The sequence below is a fragment of the Oncorhynchus mykiss genome, chromosome 32 (assembly GCF_013265735.2).
Source record: "Oncorhynchus mykiss isolate Arlee chromosome 32, USDA_OmykA_1.1, whole genome shotgun sequence".
NCBI lineage: Eukaryota > Metazoa > Chordata > Actinopteri > Salmoniformes > Salmonidae > Oncorhynchus > Oncorhynchus mykiss.
Genome location: NC_050572.1, coordinates 32474005 through 32498582, shown reverse-complemented (window position 1 = coordinate 32498582; position 24578 = coordinate 32474005). Strand labels below are relative to the sequence as shown.

The 24578-nt window shown below is 46.8% G+C and overlaps 1 protein-coding gene across 5 annotated transcripts in view; it reads left to right on the top strand.

Annotated features, from left to right (window-relative positions):
- LOC110488314 (protein MTSS 1) overlaps positions 1–24578 on the top strand; it is a 59820-nt gene that overhangs the window by 20444 nt on the left and 14798 nt on the right. For 4 of the 5 annotated variants that reach the window (XM_036970920.1, XM_036970921.1, XM_036970918.1 and 1 more), the window contains exons 4-7: positions 9860–9944; positions 10217–10308; positions 10876–10950; positions 22282–22293. In XM_036970920.1, the coding sequence (XP_036826815.1) occupies positions 9860–9944; positions 10217–10308; positions 10876–10950; positions 22282–22293 (264 nt within the window). The remainder of the gene's footprint in view (positions 1–9859; positions 9945–10216; positions 10309–10875; positions 10951–22281; positions 22294–24578) is intronic. The other variant, XM_036970919.1, reaches the window with a different exon arrangement.

Sequence of the window (24578 nt, the reverse complement as noted above, 5' to 3'; positions counted from 1 at the left end):
TTTTGTGGTACTTGGTGCACAAACAACACACACCTCGTCCGACACAATTTCCACAAACAGCGCCACTCACATGTTTGCAAGCCTTCAGGCAGCTAGCTAGAGAGAGCATGATTCTATAGATACTGCAGATTGCCCTAGATCCAATATATACTAGATAGATAGATCGCTATACTAGATGCTATCGTCAGATCAAAGCCACAGGTTAGGCAGCGGAGGCCCAAACATAGAGTGGGGCTGTGCCTGAAGCAGGCTCTGTGTGGTAAACATGATGGAACGGTAATATGAATCACAGTGTGCACATTCTGGGACAGTCAATGAAGACGTGTGCGTTAGTATTATATTAAGTGCTTTCTTTGGTTGCTGGGAATTCAGAAATCAGTTGAGTTACTTTGTATGCATTTAGTTTTCTTCTTTGATGGGACTACATATAGGGAAACATGTTCTATTGCTTCAGAAAGACTGTAGTGGGATGAATTGGGTACTTCTAAAGAGGAGTAACTGAGTTCATTTGATCCTGGGAGTAGCCGTACCTATCAGGGCGTAGATGTTGCACTGTCATACTCCCAATGTTCTTCATTTCCAAGTTTTATCCACTGTTTATTAAAGTGTTATAGAGCATGGCCTCAACAGGCTTCAACCATGCAGACCACGCACACTTTGGCTGTGGCCCAACTCTCTTAATAGACATAAAATAACTTGAATACAAAACACCCCTCTCTCTCTCTCTGGTCTGATATGATGAATTCATGGCTGGTTTGTTTAGTAGGCGTTTTGCTTTCGAGGCTAGCCAGGGATCCAGAAGCCAGCCGGTCAGAAGAGTTCAGTCCCGCTCCGGAAATTGGGCCTCATTAAATCCATGCTACCCTGAGGGCACGATCACAATGCACGATCAACCCCGATGCGCTAGCCTGATATTTCCATATCAGACACACATGCGTACATGCATGTGTATGGGAAAAGACATGACGATAGCGCAGGAACTGATTAGGAATCTATCAGGGCTGAGTGAGAGTGAGAGTGAGTGAGTGAGAGTGAGTGAGTGAGTGAGAGTGAGTGAGTGAGCACAAGCAAGCACACTGGATAGCAGGATGTGACCTACATCCTCCTCCATCCTGCTTCTCTGTCTAATTTCAAAGCCCCAACAGAATTAATGAAACAGACAGGATGATATCTTGCTGCACTAGAGGATGAAGGAGGGAACTAGGAGGACGAGGACAGTGCCACATTCAAAGGATCCTCTAATAGAACCGTTTCCATTGGGATCATTTTTGGCGTGAAACGAGTTGGCTGTTGTCTTCATTGTGTCGGAGGGCCTTTTCATTTCTACCTCTCTAAGAATTACCTCAATGTTTTTTCAATAAATGAAAGCTAATTAAAGGCGAGTGGGATACGGGAAGCGGTCCCGTCGGTAACGTTACCCCCACCGCCTCACTCGCGTCTCAAAGTGAATAAACACCAATTAACCGTCTACCCAAAATAAGCGCGCCACCCACCAGCCCCTCGCATGGGGAGATAAGGTGGGTAACAAAGCGAGCGGCGCCTCACCAAATAACTATGCTAATCACAGCTGATTACGAAGGCTAGGTACAGTACAGTGGAATTGTCTAGGTTTTAAGAAGAACAACCTACGTTTTAAGCGCTCTCCTTTCAAACCTCCATTACTCCCTGGTCGTCAAGGTTGTAGACGCTTTATTTTGTCCTTCATTTCATCATGGTTCTGTTTTCTCCTGCCCATTAACTTTTACCTGACTATAGCTCAACATAGGCTTATCATCATAACGGTGTCCCTTCTTGTTCAGATTTGGCCTGGTTATGTGGGTAGGCCATAAAAGACTTGAGTAAAATGGGGATTAGGACCACATTTATTTTAGCCCTAGATGTCTTTCAGCCGCGGTCCGGGTCATCTCGCAACTAGGACTAGACGGTGTCACACTGTCGCTCATTAAATCCGGTGAATAATCCCAGACCCGGACCCAGATATGTGTGTCAGACTGAGGGATGAAAAGAAGAGAACTAGGCCTCTGTGGCAGGGGGCTGGAAGACGACAAATGGAGTGAGAACCAAATGAAGAGATTGAAGAGAGAGGTGTGTGTGTGTGTGTGTGTGTGTGTGTGTGTGTGTGTGTGTAGAGGTAGTTTACTGTGTGTGTGTGTGTGTGTGTGTGTGTGTGTGTGTGTGTGTGTGTGTGTGTGTGATGGATACTCTGGGGCTTATTCTTTTAGCATTCAGCTGCAGTACACACACAGGAAACAGAGCCATGAGTGTAATGCCAATGGGTAGTAGTGACTGAGGCTGCCAGTGGAAAAGTGTTTTCCTTTCCTCACTGGTGGCTTTAGCTACAGATTACTGCTCCAATGAGGGAATTGATTTTGGTTAGAGACTAGTGACAAGAACTGGGTCATATTCATCTGGCCACACCGTAGCAAAACATTTTTGCAACAGAAAACAAAACAAAAACTAGTCTTTCTTATTGGGCAAGTTCAGGTAGTCCCTCCCTGTTTCAGTCTGTTTTCTTCTATTTGATGCGTAGTTAATACAACCCTGGAGTGGAATACAATGATGGGAGGGATGTACTGGATTAATACATAATGTTGTCTTGATTGATTGACCTGCATAGTTATACTGCAATTAAGAAAAAGAAAACAGAATCCTGTCAAACTGAATGTTATTTGAAACCACACCCTAACTGCTGCACTTAACATCAGTTGAATTTCATATTAGTCCCACAGTCTTCCATGTGGCCTGCTTTGGTTTTCACAAGATGTGCCCTCAGTTTGTCTTACCCTCACAGTTTGCGAGACACTTTCTCTCTCCCAGTCTCTTAGTAAATAGAGCCATCCTCAAAAGCCCTTATGAGGAAATACCAAGAGGCTGTGATGTCTCTTCGAACTCCTTGGCCCAGCCAGCCCTACCCGTCCTCTAGGGCTTTATGTCTGCCTGCATTCCTATAGCCGTCCTGTCTACCATCCCTACTCTCAGCTGTCAGTAAGTAGTCCAGTCTCCATGCCCCCCCCCCCCCCCCCCCCCCCCCCCAGCCCCAGGCAGCTACAGGACCACCAGGTGCCAATGTACCTAATATAGAAGGGAGAGCCTTCTTCAATCTGATAGTCTGCACAGTTGCATAGAGACCAAAACCTGGGTTCAAATAGCCTAATATTTGTTTTCTTTTCAAATACGTTCAGGATTTGATTGAACCTGCGGGCAGGGTTTGCAATTTTGCACTTTTGGGACTAAGTACCATTGGTTCCCTTGTGCCACCTTAAAAGCTCAGCTTAAGTATTTGAAAGAATATTTATATTATTTGAACCCAGGTCTGATACAGACTGCACTGCAGTCTATCTTGTAGAGTCTGCACAGTCATACAGGCACCACCTGCTATGGTATGAAGGTTGACTGGGCTCTACAGGGCTATAAACTGGGCTAATGGAGTGATAGGATGAGTGGGAGGGAAGGAGGTTAGGGGGTTCTTTGGGATCTTATTTAAAGAATCTTGGAGGAATGTGAAGACTGTACCCCCACCCTTGAAGCTATTCGGAATGTGCGGTTCATTAGTTTCCGCCCTCACTGTCTTGATGAGGAACACCACGGGTGAGGAATTTTTAAAAGGAGTTAAGATGACCTTGTCGCCTGTAACGAACTGACGTAACACCATCCAAGACTGTCAGAGGGATTTGATATTGACAGCTTTCAGATATTCCACAGTGTCATGATTGGACCTGGCCATCGTCTCTCAGCCAATCAGAGCTTCCTCAGCAGTAATTGTGACATGATCACAATTAGGTGTTTTTGTTGACGTCACAGGTTATCACGACTGTTAGCATAGTGGTGTTGCTGGCGATTTTGCAGTAGAATTTGCAAACTTTAACCACAACCTTTTCCTCAAATGTGAGCTTCTTTTGGAAAAATAGTTCTGTTTAGCTAAAAACATCGGACGTTGGGTGACTTTTCTCTATTTCAAGGCAGCGGCTTATACTCCTTACTTTCTAAATAAAGTTAATAAAAGGTCAGATTTGGTGGAGGAAGGGATTAGTACCACATTGCTCTATCCATTTCCCTGGCTACAATAGGCCTCATGACAATTGCCTCGATTTAAAAAACAAAGTCAAAGCCCAGACACATCAAATCTAAAAGAGTTAGCTTCATGGTGGTGCACTGAATGAAACCACTGCCACATTGTACCATCCTCATCATTCCCATTGTAAGCATGGGGTCTATGGCTCCGTCTGGCCCCATCCCTCAGCCTCGGCCATGTCCTCATCTGCTCCAATTCCCCGTCCCAGTTCTCTGCCTCCGCTATAGTCGCTAGCACTAGCGTAGCGTCACACGTTAACACAGGCTAACACAGAGGGACAGGGACAGTTCCGCCTGCCTTCCCAGACTCCCGTCTTATGAAAGGGCCATTGTAGGACACTGCTGTATCTAAGCAGATATATAGGCAGTGTTGTGTTTCACGATCAAGAAAAGCTGGGTTGTTGGTAGCTTAAATATGGTGCTCAGCCGCCGAGCTAGGGTTAATTTAGTCTCAGTTTCAGTTTCCCTCCCATCAGGGCCTTCCCACGTTTACACCCACAACAATCCATTCAAAACAAACCACAGACAAAACAAAGTCTACACGACTGTTTCTCATCTCCCGTTTGTATTTTCCTCCCTGAGTAGGCGTCTGACTACCAGTAGCAGTGTGGTGAGTCTTCATGCCTGCGGTCTGTGCTTGTTTGCGGCCCTGCCTTGCCTATCCCAGGCCACACACACACACACACTCCACACCACAGCATCCTTGAGAGACACCACACATTCCTCATGCCCTGTCACGTTGTGTGAGCGTCAGTGGGAGAGGGAAAGAACAGCTCCGTGTCTGTTAGCTACTCAGGAGGAGGCTGATGCACTGAAATATAGAGGCAGGTGGTTGAATGGGCTTTCAGAGTAACCTAAGGAAATACACAGCAGATAGAACAACATTCGAAATAGCTAGAAGAAGAATGTGCCGTAAAGCATCACTCTCTGATTGTCCCACTGATCTTGATATAGTAGTCAGTGACATACTATGTAGATTTTGTTCAATAATTTTTTATTTTTTCCCTCACATTACCACCCATCCCCTAATTGTAGTGAACAATAACACTTAGGCTCCTACTTCCAGCTATACATACTATATATATTTTACGGACACAATGCCTTTTACTATAGTTATCTTTTGTTTGTTTTTAATCCCATTCTTCAGCTACCCTCAACCCCTCCCATCTATCTCTGAAGACCGTCCAGTTTTGATTTGTCATATATTTGTAACTCAGCTGTTTCACAAAAGTTCTGAATCTCTATACATATCTTTACGGACACAGTTAGCTAACTATTGCGCTTAACAACTTTGGTCCCTGGGCCAAAAACATACATTGACATCTACATTTGGCTGTCTTGTCTGGACCAGACAGAATTATGGCGACACAGGTTGGTAAACACACTAAACTGTTGGCTCTGGTCTGGACAAAGAGGTGAATCGATCAGGCTGATTGTCAATAAAATGCCACCAACTCTGCTGTGATCAATACGTGTGTGTCAGATGTGGCCTGTTTGGCCAGAGGGCGTTGGCCAGCCTGCAAAGTCAGCACAGGGCGGCAGCACTAAACTACATCCTAAATGGCACCCTATTCCCTATATAGTGCACTACTTTCCACAGGGCTCTGGTCAAAAGTAGTGCACTATATAGAGAATAGGGTGCCATTTCACACAAACCCTACCAGCTTCCATTGCTCTGTATATTTCAAGCACTCTGAGAGCCTATGCTGTAGCTAGCTATGTAGGTTCCTTTCTGGTTTGTAGTATATTGGAGTCATGCTTTCTGTAGGTCCCTTTCAAACTATTCTGGGCCGATTGTTCCGCAACTAGATCCAAACCCTTGTAGATATTTTACGACAAAGCTCATAAAAAAGATTTGTGTTAGTGTTGTTAGTGTCTGTCGATCAAGTTCATTAGCACTCAGTGAATAATTTGTCATCTACAAATCATACATCAGCATAGACAGGTACTAGTTGTCTTCAATATGAATAGGCTATGTCTATGTTTCTACTGAAATGCTCTGTCATACTACAACGACCATACTGACAGATAGAGACATCAGAGGCAATCTTCCTCCTGCATCAAAGAGGAGGAGAGGAGGAGAGAAGAGGTAACTCACTGAAGGTGAGAGAAGGGGAGAGGGAGGGGGGGGGTGTGAGAGGGCGTGAGGAGAGGGTGAGAAAGAAGGAAGGTGTTGCTGCAATGCAGTGCTCATCATGCCACAGGGCCCCCATGTCACAGCTATTAATAAGGAGTGCTATTCCATACATCAGCTATTCAGGAGGGATCCTGGCAACCAGAGCCCCCGCGCCAACCAACCAGGTTATTTATAGATTTGGGGGTCAGGAGATTTTTCTGAGACTGGGAGTGTAGGGGCAGGACTTCACATACTAGGAGTAGGAGACAGTATGTGCGTGTGTGGAGGGGATGTGAGGAGATGGGGGGTGCGTGTGTGTGCCTGCATGCCCATGTGTGTGTGTGTTTTGTGTGCGTGGAGCAGGAAATATGTCCGGAATTTTCCAAAGGTCTTCTGGATTTCAATTAGATGTAAACACACCACCACCAAAGTACTGTAGCATATAAACACTGCTCACTATGTAAGATTGTGAGCGAAAGACTGTGTTGAGAAAGAGTTGAATTGTCAGAACTGTGGTATAATGCATTAGGGAGGAGCTGGAGCTTTATTACAGATGGATGCCGCTCAGCAGAGGAAGTCCGATACATTTGTTCTGTATGTAGAGAGAGATAAGGAGTGAGATGGAGAGAGATTTATGATTTATATATTTACTGCCGCGGTCTCCATAGCAACCCTCGAGCATCCTGGGGTGGAAAAATTGTATTTTCCCAGCCGTTGCTGTCTGGCCTTTTGCTGGAGACCTGTCATGTTGACAAGGCACTGAAGAGCTTACGCTAGAAAAACATAACTTTTCACTGCTTCTACTGAAATGCAGAGATTTGAATGGCAGTGGAGCGAGTGATAGGATAGGATACAACTGTATTAATCCATCTGCAGCTAACTTCTGAGTTTGGCAGCATAAGCTCCTATAAGAGACAAACCTTACAGTTATAGATCTGGATGTCCAGTGGGTACTTGAAAATAAAGAGCTCCATGTTACACACAGATACATAATAGGACAGGAGTCATTATCCCCTGAAGGAGCAACAAGGAGCACTTTACAGATGTAGGATCCTAATTTGAGCCAGTTTGTTACAGCAGGAAAATAATCCTGCAGCAACAAGAAATGTAAATTATTATGTGGATCATAATTCATTTTTATAGGCGTTGATCCATTCTTTCGTAAGGGGAAATCAAGTCTGACATTTCGAAGTGGAAATTACAAACTTCAGAAGTGGTTTAAACCTCAAATACACTACATGTTTTAAAAGTTCTCCTGCAACAGGGGGATCAAATTAAGATCCTATCTTTACATAATACTGTAACATCTGCTTCCAACTCACACCCACACACACGCAGATCCCCGGAACGCAGTTCACACTCTCAAACACCCAGATCCCCTGAACTCAGCTCACTCTCCAGATCCTAATCACCTGAATTCTAATCACCTGTTCACACACCTGTATGTCATTATATCACACTTTTTTGTTCTTCACACCCCATCACTGTGAGGTATTGTTTGTTTTGTGACACGTCTTTCGGAGCTCTGTTTTTCCTGTGATGTACTCCTCCCGTGTATGATGTTTTTTGCCTGCCTCGCTAACTACGCCTTTTGCCTATTCCCTGCCTGTACTTTAGCCTGTCGGATTTCCTGTTGTCTAGCTATTGCCTGATCTCCCGGACTATGTTACTAGCCTATTCCCTGCCTGTACTTTAGCCTGTCGGATTTCCTGTTATCTACCTATTGCCTGATCTCCCGGACTATGTTACTAGCCTTTTCCCTGCCTGTACTGTTGCCCTTTTGGACCCCATGTGTATGACCTTCTGCCTGCCCTTAGACCCAGCTACCTGCCTCCTCCTGTTGTCCTTTGCAATAAACACCTGCTGCGCCCTGCTGCGCCCTGCTGCGCCCTGCGCTTGAAACCAGCTCTCTGTCTCCCCTCGTGTTCATTACAGTAACACAATACCCCAACCCCCTTAAAACATGTAACTCCCCCATTCATTTTTAATAGCTTTACATGGCCAATCTCGGCAGATGGAAATATTGGTAAGAAATACCACACCATACAATAACATATGGAAATATCAAACCACAGCACATTATTACAGTTCTGTTAATGCAATAGTAGATGGATGATGGAGTGGTCATGCAAACAGAGTGACGACAGTCAGACAACCAATACACAGAAACCTACTGAATGATAGATGAGGAAGATATGGAAAGGAGCTTAGAATGTGAACCATGGCCACTAATGATTGTGAGCATCAGTTCATGGTTGGATGAATTGACATGAATGGTATTTTAATAATTCATCGACTTAAACCCCAGCTATGGATATTGAAATATATCACGGTACTTCCTAGGCGATCAGTGACAGTCCGCTGAAATGTATTTTGAGTATGAAATGGATTTGGTTTGAGAAACATCATAAGAGCATGTACTGAATTGGGTAAAATACTGTTGAAAAACTATTTTCTTTTACAGTAATGACTAAATGCACAAGCTATTTTCTGCATTGCCCACGGTTTGAAATTATGTTCATCAGCAAGTGCAGCAATACAATGCAGAACTCAATAAATTAGCTACAGTGTATCTGGCCATTCCATTGTCCACTGCACCATTGAATCACACACCCACTTGTTATAATGGAATGTTTTTGAAGAACTTCCTCCTCCCATAGAGCAGCCTGGGTAAGGCCTGAAGTCTGTGGAACAATAACCCAGGAGGGAGTCTCTGTCTGGGGGAGAGAGTGGCCATCTGTCCCATGGTGCCTGTATAGCTATTAGCTACTACTAGTCTGCTACTGTTGTGTCCTAGTTAGTCAGTACAGGGGGGGTTGGGAGGAGGTGGGGCTTTTTTTACTGTCAAGGGAAACCAGAGGGGCTTTGTGGAAGATGACATTACTTTTTCTTCTGGCGAGGAATCTTTCAACACTTCACACCCTCCTCCTCTACTCTCTCCTTTTTATCCAGAGAGGTGAGGTCATAGGCTTTGTTTGCTTTTCACAAAAAACACGAACGGTCACACTTAAGTGATTAGGGCTCTGTGTGTGTGTCAGTGAGTGACGCAATGAACAGTGTCCTACCTTTTCCCCCAGCAAGCTCCTCCTGATAGTCCTAGACTTAGACAGACCAGGCCAAATGGGACGGGTGTGTTAAAAGTAGTAGCATTTTGAGAAACCACCATGTCAGCTAAGTGATGTGCTCTGCCTGTCTTTTGACCCCTGTCAAAAGGACCTCTGTTGCTTCAGCCCTCCACTGTGAAACTAACTCTCCTGTTCATTTACATATAAGGACACTATGAGTCATAGATGTTGTCCTCAGGGATAAAGCATATGAGATACTTGTAGTATTTTGCTTACTGCCGTTTTCACTGTTGCGCTCTTACTTCTCTATCAGTTCTTTGAAGCTGTAACACAAAGTGATTGACAATGGAATCGGCTGTAAAATGTTCATATCAGTGACTAAGCTTGAAATAAATGGTGATATCATAGTTTAATATGAAAGCACTTCTACGCATCCTCTGAATGTTTGTGATTTTGCTCATGGATACATTTGTGAACCTGTTCAATAACGACAACAACCTTCAATCATTTGTCTAGGGAATAGCAAATTGTTACAAAACATAACGTGAGATGAGATCCCTCTTCAACCATCTCTGTCTGACAGATTGTGTTGTTGGTCTGGTTTCAGGCGGCACCAGAGACATCGGTTCAGCCCTCACCAGGATGTGTATGAGGCACCGGAGCATCGAGGCCAAGCTCAGGCAGTTCTCCATGTGAGTCACCGTCATCTCCGCCTCTCCGTTCTGCCTTTTCTCTCTCTATTCCATCCTTCTATCTGTCTGAATGCGCTCATTAGCTCATATTGTGCAGAGAGAGAAATAAGATAAGCAGAGTGAAATGAGGAGATTAAATTGCCTTACAGTGCCTACACACACACACCAGACGCCTAGAGGAACACAACCCCAAAAATGTATTTTGTACATTATCTCTGCTAAGGATCGTTATTCTCCACTCTGTTTGATTTGAGTTGTAATCCCCACCCAAGGGTTTTCATCGACTGCTTGATTAACCCTCTGCAAGACCAGATGGAGGAGTGGAAGAGAGTGGCCAACACACTGGACAAGGACCACGCCAAAGGTAGGGTCTACACACACACACACACACACACACACACACACACACACACACACAATAAACTACCTCTACCACATACACTTTCTCAAACCTCTCCACACTACACTCTACTCCTTCACCCCATTATTGCCTGCAGTCGTACAGTATAATTCGCATACACTCATCACCTCCATCTACTGCAGTAGCACTCTGGTTAGCTAGATATCGCACTTCATACTCCCTTGTGTTTAAAGGAATTACTTTACTTAGTCTGTAGTTCAACAGTGCTTTTATGTGCTTCGACTAACCACTTCAAACCCAATCCCCCTCTCCGCTCAATAATACCCAACCTGGGAGTTCAGTTCTCCCCCGTAGAGAAAAAAAAGAGCAGTCCCTCGTTGCAGGGTTTGATTCCAACCACCACTTGTCATACTGATGTTACGACAGGAAGCGAGTCCCTCAGAACAAAGATCAATGAGATGTTTTTTTTTTTAGGAGTCGCCCTCGTTTCGGTTGTTCGCCGCACTTCAAAGCACTCACAATGGCAATGTGCGACACGTTGTGTCCACTGTGTTTCCCTTCCTTCCGCAGAGTACAAGAAAGCCCGTCAGGAGATCAAAAAGAAATCCTCCGACACTCTCAAGCTGCAGAAGAAGGCAAAGAAAGGTAGGGTGACTGAGGATGCCTGGTGTCTGGTTTGGACTGCTTATGGTGACTGAGGATGCCTGGTGTCTGGTTTGGACTGCTTATGGTGACTGAGGATGCCTGGTGTCTGGTTTAGACTGATTATGGTGACTGAGGATGCCTGGTGTCTGGTTTGGACTGCTTATGGTGACAATGAGGATGCCTGGTGTCTGGTTTAGACTGATTATGGTGACTGAGGATGCCTGGTGTCTGGTTTGGACTGCTTATGGTGACAATGAGGATGCCTGGTGTCGGGTTTGGACTGCTTATGGTGACTGAGGATGCCTGGTGTCTGGTTTAGACTGATTATGGTGACTGAGGATGCCTGGTGTCTGGTTTGGACTGCTTATGGTGACAATGAGGATGCCTGGTGTCGGGTTTGGACTGCTTATGGTGACTGAGGATGCCTGGTGTCTGGTTTGGACTGTTTATGGTGACAATGAGGATGCCTGGTGTCTGGTTTAGACTGATTATGGTGACTGAGGATGCCTGGTGTCTAGTTTGGACTGCTTATGGTGACAATGAGGATGCCTGGTGTCGGGTTTGGACTGCTTATGGTGACTGAGGATGCCTGGTGTCTGGTTTAGACTGATTATGGTGACTGAGGATGCCTGGTGTCTGGTTTGGACTGCTTATGGTGACAATGAGGATGCCTGGTGTCGGGTTTGGACTGTTTATGGTGACTGAGGATGTCTGGTGTCTGGTTTGGACTGTTTATGGTGACTGAGGATGCCTGGTGTCTGGTTTGGACTGCTTATGGTGACTGAGGATGCCTGGTGTCTGGTTTGGACTGCTTATGGTGACTGAGGATGCCTGGTGTCTGGTTTGGACTGCTTATGGTGACTATGAGGATGCCTGGTGTCTGGTTTGGACTGCTTATGGTGACTGAGGATGCCTGGTGTCTGGTTTGGACTGCTTATGGTGACTGTGGATGCCTGGTGTCTGCTTTGGACTGCTTATGATGACTAAGGATGCCTGGTGTCTGGTTTGGACTGCTGATGGTGACTGTGGATGCCTGGTGTCTGGTTTGGACTGCTCTTGGTGACTGAGGATGCCTGGTGTCTGGTTTGGACTGCTTATGGTGACAATGATGATGCCTGGTTTGGACTTCTTATGATGACTATAAGGATGCCTGGTGTCTGGTTTGGACTGCTTATGGTGACAATGAGGATGCCTGGTGTCTGGTTTGGACTCCTTATGGTGACTGAGGATGCCTGGTGTCTGGTTTGGACTGCTTATGATGACTAAGGATGCCTGGCGTCTGGTTTGGACTGCTTATGGTGACTGAGAATGCCTGGTGTCTGGTTTGGACTGCTTATGGTGACAATGATGATGCCTGGTGTCTGGTTTGGACTGCTTATGATGACTATAAGGATGCCTGGTGTCTGGTTTGGACTGTTTATGGTGACTGAGGATGCCTGGTGTCTGGTTTGGACTGCTTATGGTGACTGAGGATGCCTGGTGTCTGGTTTGGACTGCTTATGGTGACTGAGGATGCCTGGTGTCTGGTTTGGACTGCTTATGGTGACTATGAGGATGCCTGGTGTCTGGTTTGGACTGCTTATGGTGACTGAGGATGCCTGGTGTCTGGTTTGGACTGCTTATGGTGACTGTGGATGCCTGGTGTCTGCTTTGGACTGCTTATGATGACTAAGGATGCCTGGTGTCTGGTTTGGACTGCTTATGGTGACTGTGGATGCCTGGTGTCTGGTTTGGACTGCTCTTGGTGACTGAGGATGCCTGGTGTCTGGTTTGGACTGCTTATGGTGACAATGATGATGCCTGGTTTGGACTTCTTATGATGACTATAAGGATGCCTGGTGTCTGGTTTGGACTGCTTATGGTGACGATGAGGATGCCTGGTGTCTGGTTTGGACTCCTTATGGTGACTGAGGATGCCTGGTGTCTGGTTTGGACTGCTTATGATGACTAAGGATGCCTGGCGTCTGGTTTGGACTGCTTATGGTGACTGAGAATGCCTGGTGTCTGGTTTGGACTGTTTATGGTGACTGAGGATGCCTGGTGTCTGGTTTGGACTGCTTATGGTGACTGTGGATGCCTGGTGTCTGCTTTGGACTGCTTATGATGACTAAGGATGCCTGGTGTCTGGTTTGGACTGCTTATGGTGACTGTGGATGCATGGTGTCTGGTTTGGACTGCTCTTGGTGACTGAGGATGCCTGGTGTCTGGTTTGGACTGCTTATGGTGACAATGATGATGCCTGGTTTGGACTTCTTATGATGACTATAAGGATGCCTGGTGTCTGGTTTGGACTGCTTATGGTGACGATGAGGATGCCTGGTGTCTGGTTTGGACTCCTTATGGTGACTGAGGATGCCTGGTGTCTGGTTTGGACTGCTTATGATGACTAAGGATGCCTGGCGTCTGGTTTGGACTGCTTATGGTGACTGAGAATGCCTGGTGTCTGGTTTGGACTGCTTATGGTGACAATGATGATGCCTGGTGTCTGGTTTGGACTGCTTATGATGACTATAAGGATGCCTGGTGTCTGGTTTGGACTGCTTATGGTGACTGAGGATGCCTGGTGTCTGGTTTGGACTGCTTATGGTGACTGAGGATGCCTGGTGTCTGGTTTGGACTGCTTATGGTGACTATGAGGATGCCTGGTGTCTGGTTTGGAATGCTTATGGTGACTGAGAATGCCTAGTGTCTGGTTTGGACTGCTTATGGTGACTGAGGATGCCTGGTGTCTGGTTTGGACTGCTTATGGTGACAATGAGGATGCCTGGTGTCGGGTTTGGACTGCTTATGGTGACTGAGGATGCCTGGTGTCTGGTTTGGACTGTTTATGGTGACAATGAGGATGCCTGGTGTCTGGTTTAGACTGATTATGGTGACTGAGGATGCCTGGTGTCTAGTTTGGACTGCTTATGGTGACAATGAGGATGCCTGGTGTCGGGTTTGGACTGCTTATGGTGACTGAGGATGCCTGGTGTCTGGTTTAGACTGATTATGGTGACTGAGGATGCCTGGTGTCTGGTTTGGACTGCTTATGGTGACAATGAGGATGCCTGGTGTCGGGTTTGGACTGTTTATGGTGACTGAGGATGTCTGGTGTCTGGTTTGGACTGTTTATGGTGACTGAGGATGCCTGGTGTCTGGTTTGGACTGCTTATGGTGACTGAGGATGCCTGGTGTCTGGTTTGGACTGCTTATGGTGACTGAGGATGCCTGGTGTCTGGTTTGGACTGCTTATGGTGACTATGAGGATGCCTGGTGTCTGGTTTGGACTGCTTATGGTGACTGAGGATGCCTGGTGTCTGGTTTGGACTGCTTATGGTGACTGTGGATGCCTGGTGTCTGCTTTGGACTGCTTATGATGACTAAGGATGCCTGGTGTCTGGTTTGGACTGCTGATGGTGACTGTGGATGCCTGGTGTCTGGTTTGGACTGCTCTTGGTGACTGAGGATGCCTGGTGTCTGGTTTGGACTGCTTATGGTGACAATGATGATGCCTGGTTTGGACTTCTTATGATGACTATAAGGATGCCTGGTGTCTGGTTTGGACTGCTTATGGTGACAATGAGGATGCCTGGTGTCTGGTTTGGACTCCTTATGGTGACTGAGGATGCCTGGTGTCTGGTTTGGACTGCTTATGATGACTAAGGATGCCTGGCGTCTGGTTTGGACTGCTTATGGTGACTGAGAATGCCTGGTGTCTGGTTTGGACTGCTTATGGTGACAATGATGATGCCTGGTGTCTGGTTTGGACTGCTTATGATGACTATAAGGATGCCTGGTGTCTGGTTTGGACTGTTTATGGTGACTGAGGATGCCTGGTGTCTGGTTTGGACTGCTTATGGTGACTGAGGATGCCTGGTGTCTGGTTTGGACTGCTTATGGTGACTGAGGATGCCTGGTGTCTGGTTTGGACTGCTTATGGTGACTATGAGGATGCCTGGTGTCTGGTTTGGACTGCTTATGGTGACTGAGGATGCCTGGTGTCTGGTTTGGACTGCTTATGGTGACTGTGGATGCCTGGTGTCTGCTTTGGACTGCTTATGATGACTAAGGATGCCTGGTGTCTGGTTTGGACTGCTTATGGTGACTGTGGATGCCTGGTGTCTGGTTTGGACTGCTCTTGGTGACTGAGGATGCCTGGTGTCTGGTTTGGACTGCTTATGGTGACAATGATGATGCCTGGTTTGGACTTCTTATGATGACTATAAGGATGCCTGGTGTCTGGTTTGGACTGCTTATGGTGACGATGAGGATGCCTGGTGTCTGGTTTGGACTCCTTATGGTGACTGAGGATGCCTGGTGTCTGGTTTGGACTGCTTATGATGACTAAGGATGCCTGGCGTCTGGTTTGGACTGCTTATGGTGACTGAGAATGCCTGGTGTCTGGTTTGGACTGTTTATGGTGACTGAGGATGCCTGGTGTCTGGTTTGGACTGCTTATGGTGACTGTGGATGCCTGGTGTCTGCTTTGGACTGCTTATGATGACTAAGGATGCCTGGTGTCTGGTTTGGACTGCTTATGGTGACTGTGGATGCATGGTGTCTGGTTTGGACTGCTCTTGGTGACTGAGGATGCCTGGTGTCTGGTTTGGACTGCTTATGGTGACAATGATGATGCCTGGTTTGGACTTCTTATGATGACTATAAGGATGCCTGGTGTCTGGTTTGGACTGCTTATGGTGACGATGAGGATGCCTGGTGTCTGGTTTGGACTCCTTATGGTGACTGAGGATGCCTGGTGTCTGGTTTGGACTGCTTATGATGACTAAGGATGCCTGGCGTCTGGTTTGGACTGCTTATGGTGACTGAGAATGCCTGGTGTCTGGTTTGGACTGCTTATGGTGACAATGATGATGCCTGGTGTCTGGTTTGGACTGCTTATGATGACTATAAGGATGCCTGGTGTCTGGTTTGGACTGCTTATGGTGACTGAGGATGCCTGGTGTCTGGTTTGGACTGCTTATGGTGACTGAGGATGCCTGGTGTCTGGTTTGGACTGCTTATGGTGACTATGAGGATGCCTGGTGTCTGGTTTGGAATGCTTATGGTGACTGAGAATGCCTAGTGTCTGGTTTGGACTGCTTATGGTGACTGAGGATGCCTGGTGTCTGGTTTGGACTGCTTATGGTGACTGACAATGCCTGGTGTCTGGTTTGGACTGCTTATGGTGACAATGAGGATGCCTGGTGTCTGGTTTAGACTGATTATGGTGACTGAGGATGCCTGGTGTCTGGTTTGGACTGCTTATGGTGACAATGAGGATGCCTGGTGTCGGGTTTGGACTGCTTATGGTGACTGAGGATGCCTGGTGTCTGGTTTAGACTGATTATGGTGACTGAGGATGCCTGGTGTCTGGTTTGGACTGCTTATGGTGACAATGAGGATGCCTGGTGTCGGGTTTGGACTGCTTATGGTGACTGAGGATGCCTGGTGTCTGGTTTGGACTGCTTATGGTGAGTATGAGGATGCCTGGTGTCTGGTTTGGACTGCTTATGGTGACTGAGAATGCCTGGTGTCTGGTTTGGACTGATTATGATGACTAAGGATGCCTGGCGTCTGGTTTGGACTGCTTATGGTGACTGAGGATGCCTGGTGTCTGGTTTGGACTGCTTATGATGACTGAGGATGCCTGGCGTCTGGTTTGGACTGCTTATGGTGACTGAGGATGCCTGGTGTCTGGTTTGGACTGCTTATGGTGACTGAGAATGCCTGGTGTCTGGTTTGGACTGATTATGATGACTAAGGATGCCTGGCATCTGGTTTGGACTGCTTATGGTGACTGAGGATGCCTGGTGTCTGGTTTGGACTGCTTATGGGGACTGAGGATGCCTGGTGTCTGGTTTGGACTGCTTATGGTGACAATGAGGATGCCTGGTGTCTGGTTTAGACTGATTATGGTGACTGAGGATGCCTGGTGTCTGGTTTGGACTGCTTATGGTGACAATGAGGGTGCCTGGTGTCTGGTTTGGACTGCTTATGGGGACTGAGGATGCCTGGTGTCTGGTTTGGACTGCTTATGGTGACTGAGGATGCCTGGTGTCTGGTTTGGACTGCTTATGGTGACTATGAGGATGCCTGGTGTCTGGTTTGGACTGCTTATGGTGACTGAGCATGCCTGGTGTCTGGTTTGGACTGCTTATGGTGACTGTGGATGCCTGGTGTCTGCTTTGGACTGCTTATGATGACTAAGGATGCCTGGTGTCTGGTTTGGACTGCTTATGGTGACTGTGGATGCCTGGTGTCTGGTTTGGACTGCTCTTGGTGACTGAGGATGCCTGGTGTCTGGTTTGGACTGCTTATGGTGACAATGATGATGCCTGGTTTGGACTTCTTATGATGACTATAAGGATGCCTGGTGTCTGGTTTGGACTGCTTATGGTGACGATGAGGATGCCTGGTGTCTGGTTTGGACTCCTTATGGTGACTGAGGATGCCTGGTGTCTGGTTTGGACTGCTTATGATGACTAAGGATGCCTGGCGTCTGGTTTGGACTGCTTATGGTGACTGAGAATGCCTGGTGTCTGGTTTGGACTGCTTATGGTAACAATGATGATGCCTGGTGTCTGGTTTGGACTGCTTATGATGACTATAAGGATGCCTGGTGTCTGGTTTGGACTGCTTATGGTGACTGAGGATGCCTGGTGTCTGGTTTGGACTGCTTATGGTGACTGACAATGCCTGGTGTCTGGTTTGGACTGCTTATGGTGACAATGAGGATGCCTGGTGTCTGGTTTAGACTGATTATGGTGACTGAGGATGCCTGGTGTCTGGTTTGGACTGCTTATGGTGACAATGAGGATGCCTGGTGTCGGGTTTGGACTGCTTATGGTGACTGAGGATGCCTGGTGTCTGGTTTAGACTGATTATGGTGACTGAGGATGCCTGGTGTCTGGTTTGGACTGCTTATGGTGACAATGAGGATGCCTGGTTTCGGGTTTGGACTGCTTATGGTGACTGAGGATGCCTGGTGTCTGGTTTGGACTGCTTATGGTGACTATGAGGATGCCTGGTGTCTGGTTTGGACTGCTTATGGTGACTGAGAATGCCTGGTGTCTGGTTTGGACTGATTATGATGACTAAGGATGCCTGGCGTCTGGTTTGGACTGCTTATGGTGACTGAGGATGCCTGGTGTCTGGTTTGGACTGCTTATGGTGACTATGAGGATGCCTGGTGTCTGGTTTGGACTGCTTATGGTGACTGAGAATTACTGGTGTCTGGTTTGGACTGATTATGATGACTAAGGATGCCTGGCGTCTGGTTTGGACTGCTTATGTTGACTGAGGATGCCTGGTGTCTGGTTTGGACTGCTTATGGGGACTGAGGATGCCTGGTGTCTGGTTTGGACTGCTTATGATGACTGAGGATGCCTGGCGTCTGGTTTGGACTGCTTATGGTGACTGAGGATGCCTGGTGTCTGGTTTGGACTGCTTATGGTGACTGAGAATGCCTGGTGTCTGGTTTGGACTGATTATGATGACTAAGGATGCCTGGCATCTGGTTTGGACTGCTTATGGTGACTGAGGATGCCTGGTGTCTGGTTTGGACTGCTTATGGGGACTGAGGATGCCTGGTGTCTGGTTTGGACTGCTTATGATGACTGAGGATGCCTGGCGTCTGGTTTGGACTGCTTATGGTGACTGAGGATGCCTGGTGTCTGGTTTGGACTGCTTATGGGGACTGAGGATGCCTGGTGTCTGGTTTGGACTGCTTATGATGACTGAGGATGCCTGGCGTCTGGTTTGGACTGCTTATGGTGACTGAGGATGCCTGGTGTCTGGTTTGGACTGCTTATGGTGACAATGAGGATGCCTGGTGTCTGGTTTGGACTGCTTATGGTGACTCTGAGGATGCCTGGTGTCTGGTTTGGACTGCTTATGGTGACTGGGTATGCCTGGTGTCTGGTTTGGACTACTTATGGTGACTGTGAGGATGCCTGGTGTCTGGTTTGGACTGCTTATGGTGACTGTGAGGATGCCTGGTGTCTGGTTTGGACTGCTTATGGTGACTATGAGGATGCCTGGTGTCTGGTTTGGACTGCTTATGGTGACTGAGGATGCCTGGTTTCTGGTTTGGACTGCTTATGGTGACTGTGGATGCCTTGTGTCTGGTTTGGACTGCTCTTGGTGACTGAGGAAGCCTGGTGTCTGGTTTGGACTGCTTATGGTGATAATGATGATGCCTGGTTTGGACTGCTTATGATGACTATAAGGATGCCTGGTGTCTGGTTTGGACTGCTTATAGTGACTATGAGGATGCCTGGTGTCTGGTTTGGACTGCTTATGGTGACGATGAGGATGCCTGGTGTCTGGTTTGGACTTCTTATGGTGACTCTGAGGATGCCTGGTGTCTGGTTTGGACTGCTTATGGTGACTCTGAGGATGCCTGGTGTCGGATTTGGACTGCTTATGGTGACTGAGGATGCCTAGTGTCTGGTTTGGACTGCTTTTGGTGACTGAGGATGCCTGGTGTCTGGTTTGGACTGCTTATGGTGACTGAGAATGCCTGGTGTCTGGTTTGGGCTGCTTATGGGGACTGAGGATGCCTGGTGTCTGGTTTGGACTGCTTATGATGACTGAGGATGCCTGGCGTCTGGTTTGGACTGCTTATGGTGACTGAGGATGCCTGGTGTCTGGTTTGGACTGCTTATGGTGACAATGAGGATGCCTGGTGTCTGGTTTGGACTGCTTATGGTGACTCTGAGGATGCCTGGTGTCTGGTTTGGACTGCTTATGGTGACTGGGTATGCCTGGTGTCTGGTTTGGACTACTTATGGTGACTCTGAGGATGCCTGGTGTCTGGTTTGGACTGCTTATGGTGACTGTGAGGATGCCTGGTGTCTGGTTTGGACTGCTTATGGTGACTATGAGGATGCCTGGTGTCTGGTTTGGACTGCTTATGGTGACTGAGGATGCCTGGTTTCTGGTTTGGACTGCTTATGGTGACTGTGGATGCCTGGTGTCTGGTTTGGACTGCTCTTGGTGACTGAGGAAGCCTGGTGTCTGGTTTGGACTGCTTATGGTGACAATGATGATGCCTGGTTTGGACTGCTTATGGTGACAATGATGATGCCTGGTTTGGACTGCTTATGATGACTATAAGGATGCCTGGTGTCTGGTTTGGACTGCTTATAGTGACTATGAGGATGCCTGGTGTCTGGTTTGGACTGCTTATGGTGACGATGAGGATGCCTGGTGTCTGGTTTGGACTTCTTATGGTGACTCTGAGGATGCCTGGTGTCTGGTTTGGACTGCTTATGGTGACTCTGAGGATGCCTGGTGTCGGATTTGGACTGCTTATGGTGACTGAGGATGCCTGGTGTCTGGTTTGGACTGTTTATGGTGACTGAGGATGCCTGGTGTCTGGTTTGGACTGCTTATGGTGACTGAGGATGCCTGGTGTCTGGTTTGGACTGCTTATGGTGACTGTGAGGATGCCTGGTGTCTGGTTTGGACTGCTTATGGTGACTGAGGATTCCTGGTGTCTGTTTTGGACTGCTTATGGTGACTGAGGATGCCTGGTGTCTGATTTGGAATGCTTATGGTGACTGAGAATGCCTAGTGTCTGGTTTGGACTGCTTATGGTGACTGAGGATGCCTGGTGTCTGGTTTGGACTGCTTATGGTGACTGAGAATGCCTGGTGTCTGGTTTGGGCTGCTTATGGTGACTGAGGATGCCTGGTGTCTGGTTTGGACTGCTTATGGTGACTGAGCATGCCTGGTGTCTGGTTTGGACTGCTTATGGTGACTGAGGATGCCTGGTGTCTGGTTTGGACTGCTTATGGTGACTGAGAATGCCTGGTGTCTGGTTTGGACTGCTTATGGTGACCGAGGATGCCTGGTGTCTGTTTTGGACTGCTTATGGTGACTGAGGATGCCTGGTGTCTGGTTTGGACTGCTTATGGTGACTGAGGATGCCTGGTGTCTGGTTTGGACTGCTTATGGTGACAATGAGGATGCCTGGTGTCTGGTTTGGACTGCTTATGGTGACAATGAGGATGCCTGGTGTCTTGTTTGGACTGCTTATGGTGACGATGAGGATGCCTGGTGTCTGGTTTGGACTGCTTATGGTGACTGAGGATGCCTGGTGTCTGGTTTGGACTGTTTATTGTGACTGAGGATGCCTGGTGTCTGGTTTAGACTGCTTATGGTGACTGAGGATGCCTGGTGTATGGTTTGGACTGCTTATGGTGACTATGAGGATTCCTGGTGTCTGGTTTGGACTGCTTATGGTGACTGAGGATGCCTGGTGTCTGGTTTGGACTGCTTATGGTGACTCTGAGGATGCTTGGTGTCTGGTTTGGACTTCTTATGGTGACTCTGAGGATGCCTGGTGTCTGGTTTGGACTTCTTATGGTGACTCTGAGAATGCCTGGTGTCTGTTTTGGACTGCTTATGGTGACTGAGGATGCCTGGTGTCTGGTTTGGACTGCTTATGGTGACTGCGGATGCCTGGTGTCTGGTTTGGACTGCTTATGGTGACTCTGAGGATGCCTGGTGTCTGGTTTGGACTGCTTTTGGTGACTATGAGGATGCCTGTTGTCTGGTTTGGACTGCTTATGGTGACTGAGAATGCCTGGTGTCTGGTTTGGACTGCTTATGGTGACTGAGGATGCCTGGTGTCTGGTTTGGACTGCTTATGGTGACTGAGGATGCCTGGTGTCTGGTTTGGACTGCTTATGGTGACAATGAGTATGCCTGGTATCTGGTTTGGACTGCTTTTGGTGACAATGATGATGCCTGGTGTCTTGTTTGGACTGCTTATGATGACTATAAGGATGCCTGGTGTCTGGTTTGAAGTGCTTATGGTGACTATGAGGTAGACTGGTGTCTGGTTTGGACTGCTTATGGTGACTATGAGGATGCCTGGTGTCTGGTTTTGACTGCTTATGACTGGAACCAGGCTCTCTGTGACTTTGACTTTGAAGGTAAATCCGATTTTGTGGTGGAGGGAGGAGACAAAAGTGTTGATACTGAATTCTACCAAGACACATCTCATACTGTCCCAGGTGACAGGGCAAAGGGTCAGAATAGTTATGGGATGAGAGGCAGAAGAGACAGTTATTTTTGGGAAGTTATCTGTCTGGATTTAAGGAGGGACTATATTGTGCAAATAACAATCCATTGGATTTTATTACAGACCTTATATCTTTACTATGGGGCCAAACATCTAATATATTCTGCAATGCATAAGTTAGTAAGGATATGTGTCAATTCTGCAACCTGTAGCTATTTAAGAACAGGTCTCCTTTTCCTGGGTCTAAACTGACTGAGATTTTTCCTTTCTACTCCAACTGCCATTGTTGCATCTGATCACGCCCCTGTTCTTTCCAGCTGACGTGTTCGGTAAGTCGCTGCCCCCTGTAGCTCCCTTTGTGTCACGGTTCTCTGTTGACCTGTTGACCGCCGTTGACCTTTCCCACCTGTGTGTGGTCTCGTCACCGTTCCCTGTCACATTGTCTACTGGTTTGTTTCATATTGTGAGGTCACATTCCTCACTCAAGGGTTAAAAATCTCCTGAATGCCCAAAATAGTTCCTCGTCCCTACTTCTCTTCTTCTTCCGGTCTCCCCTGAGGTCCCCTCCCCCCACCCACAACCCTCACTGTGTCATGAGTTTGGTCTGCTTCCAAATATACCTCACTGACTCCCTTTGGCTTTTCGCTGCAGCTTAATTTTGTATCATCAGGGGAGATCAGGAATGGGGCAGCATCACTAAATAATTGTGGAATTCATTATCTGTCTGGCTCCAATATACAGGTAACTGCCAAAATAAAGGAAACACCAACATGGTGTCTTAATAGGGTGTTGGGCCACAACAAGCTGCCTAAACAGCGTCAATGCACATTGGCAAAGACTCTACAAGTGTCTGGAACTCTATTGGAGGGATGCGACACCATTCTTTCATGAGAAATTCCATAATTTGGGGTTTTGTTGATGGAAAAAATGTCTAAGGCACAGCTCCAGAATATTGCATAAGGGTTCAATTGGGTTGAGATCTGGTGACTGACACACACACACACACATTCTCAAAACTGGCCTTCGCTCACTATCTTACATAGTGAGCAGTGTTTATATGCTACAGTACTTTGGTGGTGGTTTGTTTACATCTAATTGAAATCCAGAAGTCCTTTGGAAAATTCCAGACATATTTCCTGCTACGCACGCACACACCGTATGCTTCTTTGAGACCCCTCTTTCAAAGTCTCTGAGATCTCTTCTTCTAGCCATGCTAGCCAAAATAATGGGCAACTGAGCATTTTTATACACTCTAAGCATGATGGGATGTTAATTGCTTAATTAACTCAGGAGCCACACCTGTTTGGGAGCACCTGCTTTCAATATACTTTGTGTCCCTCATTTACTCAAGTGTTTATTTTGGAAGTTACCTGTAGATCTCCACTAAAACCACTTTTAAAAGGAGCCATTTCTGTATTGCACAGTCACAGCCAACAATCAGGGTCTCTTCTCTGACAGCTCTGATATGATATAGACTTGTGAGCACTTTTCAACCTCTTGTTGTTTAGAGTTATGTTTTGATCTGACTCCTGCACTATGTCTCACCCTCACCATGTTCTGCCTGTTATGAAACCAAGTACAGCTTGTATTGTGATATACCTGTTTACAGAATTTGTAGATTTTAGACAAATATTGTTCATGTTTGTAGAGGTTTCCAATGTTATATTCAATGTGATAGAATGCTAAAACATTATGAATGGTACTCCCTGGCATGCATTCACCATACACATGAAAAAACGAGACATCTGCCTCATGAACCAGTCTGTTTTAGTTGCATAAAATGCCTGTTATGATTGTATACAAGACCATATTATCCTGACCGTCAAAATAGTTTGATTTCCACCTTCAAACCCGCCCGTAAGACAAAACAAACAGGACCGAGAACTGACCCCTGAGGAACCTCAAATGTGGTCAGAGCACTCTGGTCCAATAGTCTCCTTCGCCTATTATATAGTGCAGGGAAACTCCCCCAGTGCATTCCTATGAGTGTAATGAGAGCAATGGAGAGCATCAACATGCCGAATGTGATCCAAATGTTGGTTCTGTGTCCCTTTAAGGAATTCCGTTGCAGTGCTTTCCCTGGAAAATAAGAAGGGCCTCCATCTATCTAGCCTTAACCACATAACTAGTACTGGCTCTTATGAAAATTTGTAATTGCATGTTTACGTCCCTAAAAACCTACAGAGGAGATTACTGAACGTTTCTTTACCAGTTCAGACAACAGTTGTATTCTTTTAGCACACCATGATACTTAATCTACTTTGATTGTGCGTTGTACATTAGTTAATAGACCAATAAGAAAGAGAATTCCAACACTTTTTTTTTTTATTCATTGTTATGACTCATCTAGATTTTAGAATGTCAGTAAAACCAAAGACAGTTTTAATACAATTAAGTCGTTGATTTTGAGAGGGTAAAATGCCCAAACTCAGAACAATGCACTGTTTTGCGTTACATAAGTGCACTTCAATGGGGGGGGACAATATCCTGCTTTAACTCTGTGTACCTTGCCTAGGGCTGTGGTTCTTCACTGTGTTCCTGAATGCTGAGCTTGTGTAATATTGTGAGGGTGTGACCCTGATGTAAACACCAACCGGTTCCACAGCATGATTTG